Source organism: Aquarana catesbeiana, linkage group LG08 (assembly GCF_042186555.1).
Source record: "Aquarana catesbeiana isolate 2022-GZ linkage group LG08, ASM4218655v1, whole genome shotgun sequence".
NCBI lineage: Eukaryota > Metazoa > Chordata > Amphibia > Anura > Ranidae > Aquarana > Aquarana catesbeiana.
Window position 1 is genome coordinate 17,843,322 of NC_133331.1, and position 18,372 is coordinate 17,861,693.

The 18,372-nt window shown below is 42.8% G+C and overlaps 1 protein-coding gene across 1 annotated transcript in view; it reads right to left on the bottom strand.

Annotated features, from left to right (window-relative positions):
• LOC141105615 (C-type lectin domain family 2 member D2-like) overlaps positions 1-18,372 on the bottom strand; it is a 123,838-nt gene that overhangs the window by 83,459 nt on the left and 22,007 nt on the right. Inside the window, exon 2 of the mRNA XM_073595567.1 lies at positions 1,694-1,804. Coding sequence (XP_073451668.1) covers positions 1,694-1,804 — 111 coding nt within the window. The remainder of the gene's footprint in view (positions 1-1,693; positions 1,805-18,372) is intronic.

The following is an 18,372-nucleotide window of genomic DNA, read 5'->3' on the forward strand; positions in this document are numbered from 1 at the left end:
TTATCTCACAGGTATGTACAGGTGTAATAAACCGTTATGCAAAACCTTTGTGAGACATGGACAACATACCGGTAGTTTCCAACACAACGATAAGACATATCAGTTAGAGGGATTCTATAACTGCTCTACTAAATATGTAGTTTATTGTCTGACACGTCCATGCAAATTATTACATGTTGGTCGTACTATCCACCCACTACGACAACGTTTTGGTAAACATTGCAGGTTTGTAGAAAAAGGTTGCGACGAACATAGCGTTCCTCGCCACTTTTTAGAGCACCACAACCAATCCACTGCTGGCCTACAGGTGTGGGTTGTAGAAGCGATACCTCGCAACTTGTCTGAAGCCGAACGCTTTTCCAAGCTATGTGAACACGAAACCTTTTGGATATACACCCTTGACACTCTTGCGCCCAATGGGTTGAATGAAGAAATAGAAGTTAACACCATCATGTAACATCTCACGATACATTTTTCCCCCATCCCCCCCCTCTTTTTCCTCCCCCTCCCTTCTCCTCGCCTCTTTGCCCCTTAGTTCTCCTTTACCCTCATCTTTCCCCTCCCCTCCCTCCCCTTCCCCTCCCTTTTCCCTTCCCATTTTTCTTGTATGTATTCACACACATTCTCTGGCATGTACCCCTACAGACATGAATCTATCTTGTATGCACATGTACATAGGTCTATATGTATATGTGCTTACTTTCTTATCTATTGTCACCAGTAGCTCTATTATTAGTTATATTTCCCCCTTGGTGTAATGTACCTTTAATTATATTTAAAATATTTTTTACCCTTATTATTCTATTACTCTACTTACCATCCATCTTTAAGGCAGATGCCGTCACTACATGATACATTTTTATGTCAATATGATTGTGCCTTTACGTAACATGATATATTAGTCTAGTTCTTCAGGCACTGCTATTATTTATTTGTGTTCTTTATTTATAGTCATTATTATTATCTTTAAAATATCATCTCTTTTTATTTATTTATTTATTATTTTAATTATTATTATTTTTTTCCTTATTATTATTTTTTTCCTTTTTAAATATTTATTTATATTTATTCAGGAATTTTTTAAAACCCTTATAATCAGTTATGCTCCTTATGTCGGCGGGCTTTTTTATTTTTATTTTCAGCTCTGAATTGTTGTTTCCTTTTGTCAGCTGTAGCGTGTGTTGTCCCATTATGCGGAGCTATTTAAGTTTCCTTTCTTCCCCGTTCACCTTACACTTGAAAAAGGAGCGCACATGCCCAGTGGGAGCTTCGCGCATGCTCTAAAACGCGTTGTGGTCCTTTCATTTAAAGTCCCAAACTCCCCTCTTTATGCCTTTCTACTCCGGTGACGTCACACGCCCACGAGCACCTTGTTGGACTACGGAACGTCCATCTAGCCCAGCTGCCTGTTTCTCCTTGCGGGGCACCGCGGCCATCCCTTCAGAGTAACTCTGCTGTCTATCCACGCCATGGAAGCCGGGACTGATCCAGGAGTTGTTCCCCTCCATAGCTGTTCCTTCCTTACTTCCCTGTAAGTGTGGATAACTTGCATATTGTTACTAATAAATACCTGCACTCAGAGACGCTTTTCTTTTGTTTTGTTTTTTGTTATTTTGCTTATTGAAACATCGGTTGCTCTTTTGTCTTGTTTTTTTTATAGATAAAAATTCTGTCGATCGAAAATAAGACTTACCTCTTACAGCCAGAAGAGCAGCAAGGATGATGATCACAGTTACTAATATTGCTGCTCCAATTATAGCATAGAGCAAAGGAACTGTGGATGATCTGAGTTTCTGCCAAATTCCTAAAAACAATACAGAGATCAGACATTAGAGGAACATAAATCCGATATTTATCATTATTGGTGTAGAAATCAGACAGAACATAATGGAGTCACAGATGAACACATCATACAGTTCTTGTACAGTAGAAGATCTCAGAGTGAATGGAAGTCACTGTCCACTGCTTGTATGTCACATGGAGAACAAAATAAACTTAATGATGTATTAATGAATAGAAATCTGCATAATTGGTGTCTGTTACATATTTCTGGTGGTGTTTAGCCTTGCGGGGCTCAGTGGTAAGGAAAATGTTACACATACATATGAATCTGAATATTCTTTCCCAGAGCCGAGGTTGGCATAGTCACAATAATCTAATCACACAATGCTGTTATATCTCCCGGGCTTGTCCTCACCATTGCAGCCAAATTTCAGAGTGAAGTACAGAGGCTTCATTGCTGACCTACTCATAGCTCCCAACTGTCCCTGATTTCAAAGGACTGTCCCTGATTTGGAGCAATGTCCCTCTGTCCCTCTTTCTTCCTCATTTGTCCCTCATTTTGGTCTGATCTATATAGTTGTATATAAAATGAACTTTTTATCTTTATCTTATTATCTTTTATTATTTTACCTTTCATTCTATTTCTAAATTGCTGCATTTGTAAATTCTAAAAGCCAATATAAAAGAATAGTAATGATAAAAAAGCACTTGTGGGTTTACCAATCTCGTGTTTTTTTTTGTACAATTCTCCTTTAACCTCCCTGGCGGTATGGTTCTTTCTGATTTTAGGTGCTGAAAGCGGTACAATTATTTTGCATGGAAATTTGGCGTTTTATATACATAGTTACATAGTAGGTGAGGTTGAAAAAAGACACAAGTCCATCAAGTCCAACCTATGTGTGTGATTATGTATCAGTATTGCATTGTATATCCCTGTATGTTGTGGTCATTCAGGTGCTTATCTAATAGTTTCTTGAAGCTATCAATGCTCCCCGCTGAGACCACCGCCTGTGGAAGGGAATTCCACATCCTTGCCGCTCTTACAGTAAAGAACCCTCTACGTAGTTTAAGGTTAAACCTCTTTTCTTCTAATTTTAATGAGTGGTCACGAGTCTTGGTAAACTCTCTTGTGCGAAAAAGTTTTATCCCTATTGTGGGGTCACCAGTCAGGTATTTGTAAATTGAAATCATATCCTCTCTCAAGCGTTCTCCAGAGAGAATAAGTTCAGTGCTCGCAACCTTTCCTCATAACTAATATCCTCCAGACCCTTTATTAGCTTTGTTGCCCTTCTTTGTACTCGCTCCATTTCCAGTACATCCTTCCTGAGGACTGGTGCCCAGAACTGGACCGCATACTCTACGTGCGGCTGGACCAGAGTCTTGTAGAGCGGGAGAATTATCGTTTTATCTCTGCAGTTGATCCCCCTTTTAATGCCAATATTCTGTTTGCTTTGTTAGCAGCAGCTTGGCATTGCCTGCCATTGCTGAGCCTATCATCTACTAGGACCCCCAGGTCCTTTTCCATCCTAGATTCCCCCAGAGGTTCTCCCCCCAGTGTATAGATTGCATTCAGATTTTTGCCACCCAAATGCATTATTTTACATTTTTCTACATTGAACCTCATTTGCCATGTAGTCGCCCACCCCATTAATTTGTTCAGGTCTTTTTGCAAGGTTTCCACGTCCTGCGGAGAAGTTATTGCCCTGCTTAGCTTAGTATCGTCTGCAAATACAGAGATTGAACTGTTTGTCCCATCCTCCAGATCGTTTATGAACAAATTAAATAGGATTGGTCCCAGCACAGAACCCTGGGGAACCCCACTACCCACCCCTGACCATTCTGAGTACTCCCCATTTATCACCACCCTCTGAACTCGCCCTTGTAGCCAGTTTTCAATCCATGTACTCACCCTATGGTCCATGCCAACGGACCTTATTTTGTACAGTAAACGTTTATGGGGAACTGTGTCAAATGCTTTTGCAAAATCCAGATACACCACGTCTACGGGCCTTCCTTTATCTAGATGGCAACTCACCTCCTCATAGAAGGTTAATAGATTGGTTTGGCAAGAACGATTCTTCATGAATCCTGCTGATTACTGCTAATGATATCGTTCGTATTACTAAAATCTTGTATATAGTCCCTTATCATCCCCTCCAAGAGTTTACATACTATCGATGTTAGGCTAACTGGTCTGTAATTCCCAGGGATGTATTTTGGGCCCTTTTTAAATATTGGTGCTACATTGGCTTTTCTCCAATCAGCTGGTACCATTCCAGTCAGTAGACTATCTGTAAAAATTAGGAACAATGGTCTGGCAATCACTTGACTGAGTTCCCTATTGTATACATTGTAGGCCTGTAATTCTTAACAATAACACACTTATATCTGTCCAAACAAGAGTCTAGTAGATATCCCGGGTATGATAAAGTTTGAAACACAAAAACATAAATTATAATATAATAAATAAAAAAAAATAATTAAAAAAAAAAAAAATAATAATAATAATAAAATAAATTTCCCCACAATTCACTATCGCTCAATTCTGCAAGTGTTCTAATTTACTATCGCCCTTTTATAGCTGGTCTAAAGCCACTTTTGACGTAAAGGGACACTTTTTGGTTGCTATGGACAATCTCCAGTTTCCAGGCAGAAAGAACAGTATATATAACATTAAACTGCATGCAGGGGATGGGCCAAAGCACTGGGGACAAAAGGGATGTGAAATAATTTCATACAGTACTGTAATCTGTAAGATTACAGTACTGTATGTGTTATGATTTTTACTTTTTTTTTAATTTGCCGCCAGGCTCCGCCCCTGTGCGTCGCGACGCTCGCAGGGAATGGAGCCTGGCAAGGAGAGGATTCGAAGGAGGATGGAGCCCTCGGACACTGCGGGGGACATCGCAGGATCCCGGGGACAAGGTAAGTAAAGCCACACCAGGATCCTGCGATGTAATCCCGAGTGTGGCTCGGGGTTACCGCTAATGGTCCTGAATTTTAACCCCGAGCCACACTCGGGAAAACCGCCAGGGAGGCTACCCAGTTCCTGCCTGCCGGCCGTCATGTGACATCCTTGACTTTGTGGGGGTATATCTGAATGATGGGTGCAGCTACAGGCATCATTCAGATATCGGCCTGCGATTCCCTACACCAGGGATATGCAATTAGCGGACCTACAGCTTTTGCAAAACTACAAGTCCCATCATGCCTCTGCCTTTGGGTGTCATGCTTGTTGCTATCAGAGTCTTGCTATGCCTCATGGGACTTGTAGTTCTGAAACAGCTGGAGGTCCGCTAATTGCATATCCCTGCCCTACACCATAAGAATGATCATAGGGGCTGTTCCGCTGCCTGATTGTTCTTACGGGAGGCGAGAGGGGACTCCCCCCCCCCCAGCCACTCTCCGGTGCTTTTACCGTCTCAACACTGCGATTGGTGAGTCGGAGAATGGATCCGCCAGCCCCGGATGTTTACCATAGAGATTTCCGGCAGACCAGATGGTCGCCGGAGTCTCTATGATCGTCTGAGGCCGGGCACGATGTTATGACATCACGCCCGGCCTCTGCATTCAAACAATAAGCGCCGCCTCGGCTGGGAAGCCAGGATCGTTTTTTTTTTTTAATTTCAGGCTTCTTATCCTAGAGGTGAGATGTGGGGTCTTATTGACTCCATATCTCACTGTAAAGAGGACCTGTCATGCCATATTCCTATTACAAGGGATGTTTACATTCCTTGTAATACGAATAAAAGTGATCAAAAAAATCGTTTTTTTTTTTAAAAAGTGTCAAACTAAAAAAAATAAAGTATAATTAACAATTAAAAAAAAAAAAAAAAGTTTTAAAACGCCCCTGTCCCCGCGTGCTCGCACACAGAAGTGAACGCATATGTAAGTCCCGCCCACATATGAAAACGGTGTTCAATCCATAAATGTACCGAAGTTTGGCGCCATTCCATGAGCGTGTACATGTTGGGTATCTATTTAGTCGGTGTAACTTCATCTTTCACAATATGCAAAAACATTGGGTTAACTTTACTGTTTTGCTTTTTTTTAAAGCACAAAACTGTTTTTTTTCCCCAAAAGAAATGCGTTCGAAAAATTGCTGTGCAAATACCGTGCGAGATAAAAAGTTGCAACAACTGCCATTGTATTCTCTAAGGTCTTTGCTAATAAGTGTCCCTCATTTCCATCTCAATAAGTTAGGAGGTGTGCCTACTTATGAGAATGATAGTTACACTGAAACTGATCCAAAACCATTACCGATTCTCTGTTGGTGGGCCCACCACAAGATATATTTTTGTGTTAAGTGCATTATGATAAGTAATGTGTCAGTGTAAAATTCTCAGGTATTTATCAACTCTCTAAGAGATCACAGCGCACCCCCTGACAATGCCTTCATCTGCTTTTCTTTCCCAAGAAGGACAAAGCCATCTTTATTCAGGCATCATCCAGGATCACCACCTACTTCCTGGACTGACATGCCCGCTCACAGTTGACACAACCATGTCCCCAATGTCTGACACAAATTATTGCCTGCTGCATCCTCTCACCTTGTGACTTTCTACAAAGTTACAGTGTGGTAATCTGATCACTGGAGGAGAGGAGACTGAGGAACTGCTTCCTCCTACCTGTAGTAGACTGATGACTTCATCCCAGCCTAGACAAAGCCACTGGACTGGAGCTCAAGATTGCTTTTAAGTGCTAAAAGGTGGAGCTTTTTTAAATATTATATAGCTGCTATATACAGTATCTCACAAAAGTAAAATTTTTGTAAATATTTTTTTCTATCTTTTTATGTGACAACACTGAAGAAATGACACTTTGCTACAATGTAAAGTAGTGAGTGTACAGCTTGTATAACAGTGTAAATTTGCTGTCCCCTCAAAATAACTCAACACACAGCCATTAATGTCTAAACCGCTGGCAACAAAAAGTGAGTACACCCCTAAGTGAAAATGTCCAAATTGGGCCCAAAGTGTCAATATTTTGTGTGGCCACCATTATTTTCCAGCACTGCCTTAACCCTCTTGGGCATGGAGTTCACCAGAGCTTCACAGGTTGTCACTGGAGTCCTCTTCCACTCCTCCATGATGACATCACAGAGCTGGTGGATGTTAGAGACCTTGCACTCCTCCACCTTCCGTTTGAGGATGCCCCACAGATGTTCAATAGGGTTTAGGTCTGGAGACATACTTGGCCAGTCCATCATCTTTACCCTCATCTTCTTTAGCAAGGCAGTGGTCATCTTGGAGGTGTGTTTTGGGGTCGTTATCATGTTGGAATACTGCCCTGTGGCCCAGTCTCTGAAGGGAGGGGATCATGCTCTGCTTCAGTATGTCACAGTACATGTTGGCATTCATGGTTCCCTCAATGATCTGTAGCTCCCCAGTGCCGGCAGCACTCATGCAGCCCCAGACCATGACACTCCCACCACCATGCTTGACTGTAGGCAAGACACACTTGTCTTTGTACTCCTCACCTGGTTGCCGGCACACACGCTTGACACCATCTGAACCAATGTTAAATAATAACATAATAATTTAACATTGGCGCGGAGCTTATTTTCATGTTCTTTGCACCATCTGAACCAAATAAGTTTATCTTGGTCTCAGTGCCGGGACAAAGTCATCTGGTGCCCAGGGCGATGATGGAATACTGCACCCCCTCCCCCCCACCTGCTGTGAAAGCTACTGTGCCTACAAACTATGGAAATACTGGAAAAAATGTTTTATACTGGTATTGATGGTGACCAGCGACTTATGCATGGTTCTCACTGGGGCAACTAATTCACGCCCCAGAAAGCAAAATGAGTGTGAATGAGCCCTAAGGCTTTAAGGTGAAGCAGAGAGACAGAACACACAGACCCTGCATTCTTTTCTCCCAGGTAGAGATCTAATGTAAGAAACAGAATTTCTGCTGGTTTAAAGGAATGCAAGTCTGTGTTCTGTCCCTCTGATGGAGATCTTTCACAGCCTGGTGTCAGGATGAACATGAACCGACTGTAAGAGCATGTCTTCTTCGGACCCTGTTCCCCTCTCTGCTGCCTGCACTAAGCAACCAACCTACCATGCTACTTCCCCTCTCCCTATAACTATCCATGCTGCTGCCCCTCTCCCTATCACTGACTATCCATGCTGCTGCCCCTCTCCCTATCACTGACTATCCATGCTGCCGCCCCTCTCCCTATCACTGACTATCCATGCTGCTGCCCCTCTCCCTATCACTGACTATCCATGCTGCTGCCCTTCTCCCTATCACTGACTATCCATGCTGCTGCCCCTCTCCCTATCACTGACTATCCATGCTGCTGCCCCTCTCCCTATCACTGACTATCCATGCTGCTGCCCTTCTCCCTATCACTGACTATCCATGCTGCTGCCCCTCTCCCTATCACTGACTATCCATGCTGCTGCCCCTCTCCCTATCACTGACTATCCATGCTGCTGCCCTTCTCCCTATCACTGACTATCCATGCTGCTGCCCCTCTCCCTATCACTGAATATCCATGCTGCTGCCCTTCTCCCTATCACTGACTATCCATGCTGCTGCCCCTCTCCCTATCACTGACTATCCATGCTGCCGCCCCTCTCCCTATCACCAATTATCCATGCTGCTGCTTTCTATTCCTGAAGCAAAGGAAAACAACTCACTGTGACTCGGAGGAGCAGAGGGGTCATTTTAGCCACATCCTCCTCCTCTGGAACTACTGCTTAAAGTTGTCCAAATCTGGCGGCAGTGGAAAGGGGAGGGGCTGAAGTACCCTGATTGGCTAAGAATTGGCATGTGACTGCACAGATCTCTCCCTATGCTGACCAAGCACTGGTATGACATCATTCTGCATCTCCTTGCTGTGCTGTGGGTTTTGCCAGCATAGCTTTGTGAGCATACAAACAGGGGCGGGCTGGGGGGGCGGGAGCGCTGCTCACTTCAGGAGCCAGGTCTGCTGCAGTCATTTTGACAAGCAGGAGACCTGGTCTGCGCTTCAATTGGCAGCAGATGGGTGGCCTGGCTGTGCGAGTGCCACTCGCATTAACTTTGAAGTCAGCGAGGAGAGGGAGGGGGGGGAAGAAATCCACTGCTGACAGGTGCTCCCTCACTTGTGAGATTACTCCGCCTGAAACAGAAGTGAGGGGAAGGGCGGGGCTGGTCTCAGGCTTGTGCCGGGTGCAGGAGCGCACTCGGCACATGCTGCTGTTATCTATGTAGTGCGGCCGGTACACCAGTACTTCTACTGCGCCCCCCTTCCTCCAGTAAATGGTCCCGCCCAGGGCATCTGCCCCTTCCGCCCCCCCTTGTACCGGCCCTGCTTGGTCTCATCAGACCACAGGACATGGTTCCAGTAATCCATGTCCTTAGTCTGCTTGTCTACAGCAAACTGTTTGTGGGCTTTCTTGTGCATCATCTTTAGAAGAGGCTTCCTTCTGGGACAACAGCCATGCAGACCAATTTGATACAGTGTACGGCGTATGGTCTGAGCACTGACAGGCTGACCCCCCCACCCCTTCAACCTCTGCAGCAATGCTGGCAGCACTCATACGTCTATTTCCCAAAGACAACCTCTGGATATGACGCTGAGCACGTGAACTCAACTTCTTTGGTCGACCATGGCGAGGCCTGTTCTGAGTGGAACCTGTCCTGGTAAACCGCTGTATGGTCTTGGCCATTGTGCTGCAGCTCAGTTTCAGAGTCTTGGCAATCTTCTTATAACCTAGGCCATCTTGATGTGGAGCAACAATTCTTTTTTTTCAGATCCTCAGAGAGTTCTTTGCCATGAGGTGCCATGTTGAACTTCCAGTGACCAGTATGGGAGAGTGAGAGCGATAACACCACATTTAATACACCTGCTCCCCATTCACACCTGAGACCTTGTAACACTAACGAGTCACATGACACCGGGGAGGGAAAATTGCTAATTGGGCCCAATTTGGACATTTTCACTTAGAGGTGTACTCACTTTTGTTGCCAGCGGTTTAGACATTAATGGCTGTGTGTTGAGTTATTTTGAGGGGACAGCAAATTTATACTGTTATACAAGCTGTACACTCACTACTTTACATTGTAGCAAAGTGTCATTTCTTCAGTGTTGTCACATGAAAAGATAGAAGAAAATATTTACAATAATGTGAGGGGTGTACTTACTTTTGTGAGCTACTGTATACATCTTGGCCAGAGGAGTGACACCACTCACCACTTTTGCTGTTCAGTGTGGAGCCAACTCTCTGCCTGCAGCACAAGGGCTCTCCACAAGGCCTGGTTGGCTCCTAATGTAAGGTTAGCAGGTCTGGGAAGCATCCTTTGTTAAAAGAGAAGAATGGCCAAAGCTTTTTTTTTATCATACTTCTTATGTGGATCACAGGAGTGCACTTACTTTTGCACACATGACCCAAAATTAGCCAACAGTGGGCTAAAGCTCGCTGTCAGCTGACGTGGCAGAGCCGCTGACGTGGCAGAGCCGCTTCAAGATCTAGAAGGATTCTAAACATATTGTCAGGATCCACCCAGCTTCCTGATTGACAGCTGACTCCACCTCTCAGCGGACAGCTTAGCCCGCCTCCTCCCCAGCTCGCAGCTCAGCTTACATGTGTTTGCTCAGTTCTCAGCGAACTTCCCAATGTGGGAAGGCTGCACATGATTGGATGATGAAAGTCAGCAGAGCTTCCTCTTATGTGTTAAGTTCTGAAGCAACTTCACTTGCAAAGTGTACAGTCTATGGGGTTCATTTACTAAAGAAAAATAGACTGTGCATTTTGCAGAATGCAGTTGCACTTTGCATGAGCAGTTGCTCCAGAGCTTAGAAAAAGGGGCAGAAGCAGTTTTTTTTTGCTTGCATGTGATTGGGTATTCTTTGCAAAGTGAAGCTTTACCTCATTTACTAAGCTCTGGGGTAACTGCACTTTGCAAGGTCCACAATCTGTTTGCCTTTAGTAAATCAACCTCACTATGTCTTTAGTAAATTCATCCCAATGACAACTGTAACAAGTTTACTAAGATATTACAGACTATGCAAATCTCATTGTACCTTGCTTTGTATATAATGCTACATGTTACTTATTTTTACTCTTCTGTAACTCTGAAATGTCTCTTTTTTAAAATAAATGATAGCAACAGAACACAAGTAATGGCCTGAGAGGGCTAAAGAATGTGGCCCGAACAGCATGGACATGTGGCCGCCCCCCGGACAGCTATCCTATTTATTTTAAATAAGAAAAAAAAAAAAGTCATGTCACTTTAAGAAAAATGTACAGTATGTCAGGCAGGAAAATAGGGTCAGGTGACATTGGAGAATAGGAGGGAATGTCACATGACCTCACTGGAATGTTCCAGAAGGTCACATGACCAGTGGGAACATTCTGGAAAGCGGGGCAAGGCTATATAAAGGGGTCCTCCGCGGGAATCCCCTCACAGCTGGTCAAAGTACAGCAACAAGCTCCCCAACCTTGTCGCAGGCACGTTACGTGGTTTTGTCCCCCTTTAAAATTAATGGAGGGAATTTTTTTATAGATATGCGGAATGGCATGGAAGGAAAATGAAAGAAAAACCCACGAATACAAAAACAAACAAAATAAAAAACTAAAAACACTGATAACCCTTTTAAGGCTTCATGTACATTAGCAGCTCCTAAACTTGACTCTATAAAAGCCTATGTGTCCATGTACACATACTGTAGGCTTGTAGGATCATTTAGGAGCTGCTGCGGTTAGGAGAGGTTCAACCTCCCACAACCAGTGGCGTAGCGTGGGGGGTGCAGGGGGTGCCGCGGCCCCGGGCGCGACATTTAGGGGGGCGCCAGTATGTGTCACTGGCTGCCTCCTCCTAATTTCAAATTCCTGTGTCCCCGGGCTCCGGCCGCCATGTTAAGTGCCCGGCGCCCTGTGATTGGGCATATGGGGGTCATGTGAGGCGTTGGGCTGGCCTGTCCTTGATCACTCCTGAAGTCCCGCCTCCGCACATGACCCCCCCATACGCCCAATCACAGGGCGCTGGGCACTGAACATGGCAGCAAGCAGAGCGCAGGGGAGAGAAGAATGTGAGCCGCCGCTGTCTTCTCCTGCTCATCCGGATCGATGCAGCCAGGACAAGAAGGTGAGTGAGAGTCATGTTACTGGCTGGGGGGGGGCGAGAGAGACTATAGGCAGGACAGTATAGTGGACAGTGTAATGTAGTATAGTGGACAGTGTAGTATAGTGGTCAGTGTAGTATAGTATAGTGGTTAGTATAGTGGTCATTATAGTGTAGTTTAGTATGGAGGTCAGTGTAGTATAGTGGTCAGTATGGGGGGCAGTGTAGTGGACAGTATAGTGTAGTGGTCAGTGTAGTGTAGTATAGTAGACAGTGTAGTATAGTGGTCAGTATAGTGGTTAGTGTAGTATAGTATAGTGGTTAGCATAGTGGTCAGTATAGTGTAGTTTAGTATGGAGGTCAGTGTAGTGTAGTATAGTGGTCAGTATAGTGGTCATTATAGTGTAGTTTAGTATAGAGGTCAGTGTAGTGGTCAGTATGGGGGGCAGTGTAGTGGTCAGTGTAGTATAGTGTCATGTAGTATATTGGATAGTATAGTGGTTAGCATAGTGGTCAGTATAGTGTAGTTTAGTATGGAGGTCAGTGTAGTGTAGTGTAGTGGTCAGTATGGTGGTCAGTGTAGTGTAGTGTGGTGGTCAGTGTAGTATAGTGTGGTGGTCAGTGTAGTGTAGTATGGTGGTCAGTATAGTATAGTGGACAGTGTAGTGTAGTATGGTGGTCAGTATAGTATAGTGGACAGTGTAGTGGTCAGTGTAGTATGGTGGTCAGTGTAGTGTAGTATGGTGGACAGTGTAGTGTAGTATGGTGGTCAGTATAGTGTCGTGTAGTATAGTGGTCAGTGTAGTGTAGTATAGTGGTTAGTGTAGTATAGTATAGTGGTCAGTATAGTGTAGTTTAGTATGGAGGTCAGTGTAGTATAGTGGACAGTGTAATGTAGTATAGTGGACAGTGTAGTATAGTAGTCAGTGTAGTGTAGTATGGTGGTCAGTGTAGTATGGTGGTCAGTGTATAATGTGGTGTAGTGTATAGTGTAGTATAGTGGTCACTGTAGTGGACAGTATAGTGGACAGTATAGTGGTCAGTATAGTGGACAGTGTAGTATAGTGGTCAGTGTAGTGTAGTATAGTGGTCAGTATAGTGGTCAGTGTAGTGTAGTATAGTGGTCAGTATAGTGGTTAGTGTAGTATAGTATAGTGGACAGTGTAGTATAGTGGTTAGTATAGTATAGTGGTCAGTATAGTGTAGTTTAGTATGGAGGTCAGTGTAGTATAGTGGACAGTGTAATGTAGTATGGTGGTCAGTGTAGTGTAGTATGATGGTCAGTATAGTGGTCAGTGTAGTATAGTGGTTAGTGTAGTATAGTATAGTGGTCAGTATAGTGTAGTTTAGTATGGAGGTCAGTGTAGTATAGTGGTCAGTGTAATGTAGTATAGTGGTCAGTGTAGTATAGTGGTCAGTGTAGTGTAGTATGGTGGTCAGTATAGTGGTTAGTGTAGTATAGTATAGTGGACAGTGTAGTATAGTGGTTAGTGTAGTATAGTATAGTGGTCAGTATAGCGTAGTTTAGTATGGAGGTCAGTGTAGTATAGTGGACAGTGTAGTATGGTGGTCAGTATAGTGTAGTGTAGTATAGTGGTCAGTGTAGTGTAGTATAGTGGTCAGCATAGTTTAGTATAGTGGTCAGTGTAGTATAGTGGACAGTGTAGTGTAGTGGTCAGTGTAATATAGTGGACAGTATAGTATAATGGTCAGTGTAATATAGTGGACAGTATAGTATAGTGGTCAGTGTAGTGGACAATGTAGTGTAGTGGACAGTGTAGTGTAGTGGTCAGTGTAATATAGTGGACAGTATAGTATAGTGGTCAGTAAAGTGGTCAGTTTAGTTTAGTGGACAGTATAGTATAGTGGTCAGTATAGTGGTCAGTGTAGTATAGTGGACAGTATAGTATAGTGGTCAGTGTAGTGGACAATGTAGTGTAGTGGACAGTGTAGTGTAGTGGTCAGTGTAATATAGTGGACAGTATAGTATAGTGGTCAGTAAAGTGGTCAGTGTAGTATAGTGGACAGTATAGTATAGTGGTCAGTGTAGTGGACAATGTAGTGTAGTGGACAGTGTAGTTCTCAGTGTAGTGGACAGTGTAGTGGTCAGTACTATTGTATTTGAAGGGAGTCAGGGATAGCTAAAAGTCCCCAGGTTGGGGGGCGCAAATTACTTGCCTTGCCCCGGGTGCTGACAACCCACGCTACGCCACTGCCCACAACCTCCCTCTCCTGATCGTGGAAGAATCACATTCAGGTTAGGAACTTTTTGAGCGCTGAAATATCTGCTCAGGTTCAAACAAAGCCAACCCAAGCTGTAAAACATCCAGCAAAGGAACAGCAATACAGATCAGTACAGTACACAGTCATACATACGTATGTTTTTTCATACCTTGTTTAGGAATATCTGCAGCCTTTTCAGGGTCTCTCTTTGTGAGGGGTGTTGAACTTCATGTACAGAGAGAGACAAAACATAACTTTTCCTTGTCAAAAGATTTTTATTGAGTATATAAAGAAGTAGATAACAAATACATGAGTAAACATATTGTGGTAAAGATAAGATGCTAAAATTATTAGTTAATAATAGATTATTACATAACATATAAATATGGGTAATTGGGTATAACCTGGATAAGGTGTAGAATACCTAAGCAGGAGCTGTTAAAGAGTAAGTAAATTCTTAAATGGTACTTGTGCCCACAACTTAAGCTATGTCAGAAATGTCTGAAGGAGACTACAATCTACTAGGAAAAGAGCTTCAGGATCGGAAAGTGGATAGGGAAGAAGAGAAAGGAGAGAAGGAGTAGAACATAGAAAAGAGGGGGTCCACAGGGTTGGATTGAGATCCATCATGAAGTCTGTGCTTTTTTTATATATCAGCTTAAATCATTGCAACTCAGCTACCATGGCAGTAGAACATTCTCATCAAAGTTAGATGGTAAATGATGTGTTATCCATGGGTGCCATTGTTTTTCAAATTTGGGAAGCAGAGCGTTGTCAATGGCCACCCTTTTGGCATGAATCATGGCGTTAGTCATCCTATTCTTCGTCTCAGCCACTACTAATGTCGGGGACCGCCATGTCTTTGCCAAAGTTTGCTTAGCTACCGTTAGAAGTTCTACAAATAGTTTAAATTGAATCAAAGTTAGCGATCCTGGTTTCAGATTAAGTAAAGCGGTAGCAGGATCAGGCTGTACTTGCAAACCAAACATTTTGGAGGCCATTTTAAAGATCTCTTTCCAAAAGGTTTGTGCTATTGGGCATGTCCACCAAATGTGTAGCTGTGTGCCTGACTCTGAGCAACCACGATAACACTGCGCGGAACAGGTTGGTACATATTTTGCAACCCTAGCCAGTACAAGGTACCATCTTGTCAATACTTTATAATTAGCCTCTACCTTAATAATATTTGGGGAGGCTGATTTGGTAGATGACCACATTTGATCCCATTCTGTAGTGTCGAGCATTCGACCCAGGTCCTCCTCCCATCTCTGGACATAAGAGGGTTTATCCAGTTCAGGTTGAAATATCAAATGTGAATAAAGTAAGGAAATCAAGCCTTTTGTGTGGGGATCTATCCTGCAAATAGATTCAAACGCAGTAAATTGTGTCAGAGGAGTGTCAGAGCTTATAAAAGGAGTGAAAAAGTTTTTAATTTGCAGGTATCGGAATAGTTCTGATTGAGGTATGCCGTAAGTTTCGCAAAGGGTTGGAAAAGGGATGAAGGATGTATTAGTGACAAATTTATGTATATTCAAGATTTCCCTGGATGACCATTCTCGAAAGGATTTGGGAGCAGTCCAAGCAGGATAAAAAGCGGGATTTTTTAGAAATGAGAGAAGGGGTTTATGTGGAGATTGTAACTTGTGTTTGGATTTAAGACTGTCCCATAGAGAAATGAAATGTTTGGTGATGGGGTTTTGTAAACCTTTACGATCTTTAGGATGAAGCCAAAGCAGGTTCGAGATCGATAAAGGATCATATTCAGTAGCTTCAATTGAAACCCATAATGGGATTTCCTGTCTTGCGTGATATTTAGTTAGGCTAGCAATATGAGCTGCCTTGTAGTATGTTACAAAGTTTGGTACGCCTAAGCCTCCATTAACTTTGGGAAGATAAAGTGTGTGCAAAGGTATGCGTGGTTTGGATGCCCCCCATATGTATGAAATAGCTTTTTTCTGTATTAGTCGTAGATAATAAGCGGGAATTGGAATTGGTAAAACCCTAAACAGATATAGTAACTTAGGCAGGATTGTCATATTTATTGCGTTAATTCTACCAAACCATGATAATGGAAGTAGGGACCAAGATTTCAGCAGGTTTGTTACATTTTTGAGAATCAGTGGATAATTTGCTGAGAAAAGATCTGATAAAGAAGCCGTAAGATGAATCACTAGATATGGTATTGATTTTTCCGCCCAGGTAAACGGAAGTCCTAACTTTGCTGAATTTAATTCCAGGTTAGATAGGGATATATTTAATGCTAAGCATTTTTTAGGGTTAATTGATAAGCCTGAAAAAGCAGCAAACCTATTGAGGATGGGAAGGAGATTAGGTCCTGAGACCTGTGGGGATGATAGAAATAGGAGGATATCGTCTGCAAACAGACAAAGTTTATGTTGATATCCTCCTAGTTCTATTCCGGTTATTTTGGGATCTGATCTAATCGAAAGGGCAAGCGGTTCTATTAAGAGGGCAAATAAAAGGGGGGAGAGTGGACATCCTTGCCTTGTGCCTTTTTCTATATTAAAGGGGTCAGATTTGTAACCTGCATACTTAATGTATGCTTTTGGTTTATTATACAATGCAGTGATCCAAGTTATAAAGTTAGGGCCAAAACCCCATTTCTGAAGTGAGTAATGTAAATAGGGCCAGGAGATGGAATCAAAGGCTTTTTTAAGATCCAGAGATATAAAGCATGAAGGAATGCGGCATGTTTTAGCAATGTGTGCCAAAAGAACCGCTCTACGTATATTATCGCCTGCTTGGCGTGTAGGCATGAAGCCTACTTGATCACAATGTATAAGATTACCTATGATTCCATTGAGGCGGGCCTCTAAAATCTTTGCTAATAGTTTGATATCCAAGTTTAATAAGGAAATGGGGCGGTAGTTATTACAGGATGTATCGTCAGAATGAGGCTTAGGGATCATACAAATAGTTGCGGTCAATGATTCCTGTCTGAAGGATTTACCATCTAGTAAGAAATTAAAAGCATCGGCCAAAATAGGGGAGAGGATGTCTGAAAAAGTACGGTAGTATAATGCAGAATAGACATCAGGACCTGGTCTTTTGTTTAGTTTTAATTCTTTGATTGCTTTGGATACATCATTCACAGTGATGGGTGCTTCGAGTATAGTCTTTTGAGTGTTAGACATCTTGGGTATGGAGATATCTGAGAAGAAGGCATCGGCTTCAATGGTATTAAATTTATTTGTTTCCAAGTATAGGGAGGTTAGGTGGGAGCGAAATTTATGAACAATTTTAGTGGGATTACTAGTGTATGTACTGTATCATTAAACAATTTAAGTCTAATTGGCTTAAAAGATTTGTTTAATGACTTAAGTGCGCGTGCCAGAAAAGTACCAAACTTATTGGATTTCATGTAGAAGGCATGTCGAGAGCGCTTTAGGTATTTATCCGCGGATTCTGTGAGGAATAAGTCATATTCCAGACGTGCTTTTTCTAGATGACTTTTGGTAAGCGGCGTTGGATTATCTTGGAAAGCTATAAAGGAAGAGTTGAATTCAGTTTCTAATTTTCTTGCAAGATTCCTGCGTTCCCATTTGAATAATGCGAATTGCCTTTGTAAGGTGCCACGCAGCACAGGTTTATGTGCTTCCCACAATGTTATTAGGGAAATGTCAGGACTTTTGTTGTGTGTTAAATATTCTTTTAGTGCTTGTTCAATTATTAAACTATGCGACGGGTGTTTGAGTAATATATCTGGGAGGTACCAAGTAGGGTCATGATTTTTGGGTATAGTGGAAGTGATGGTAGTAAGGACTGCGTTATGATCAGACCATGAGATGGGGATTATATGTGATGTAAGTAACTCTGGGATCATACCTATTGTTAGAAATATATGGTCAATGCGAGTGAATGTTTGATGTGGGTATGAATAATAAGTGTATTTCCATTTAGTCGGATTACATTCTCTCCAAGAATCTACCAATTTATGTTTAGAAAGAAGTTGGGAGAGAGATATCTTAGTTGGACTTCGAAGAGAAGTGTATGGTGATTTGTCCAGAAACGGGAGGAGGACCTGATTAGAATCTCCGCATACGACAAGTGTTCCCATCTTGTGTGTAGATACTACTTGTAAAAGATGGGTGAGAAAAGGTATAGGCTGTTTATTGGGTGCGTAATATGACACAACAGTTATTTCTGTATCCATTATATGTCCCAGAAGAATTAAATACCTCCCTTCAGGGTCTTTTATTTCAGAATGGAGTGTAAATGGAGTGGTGCGGTGGAAGGCTATGAGTGTTCCACATTGTTTAGTAGTGGCTGAAGCTGAGAATACTTGCG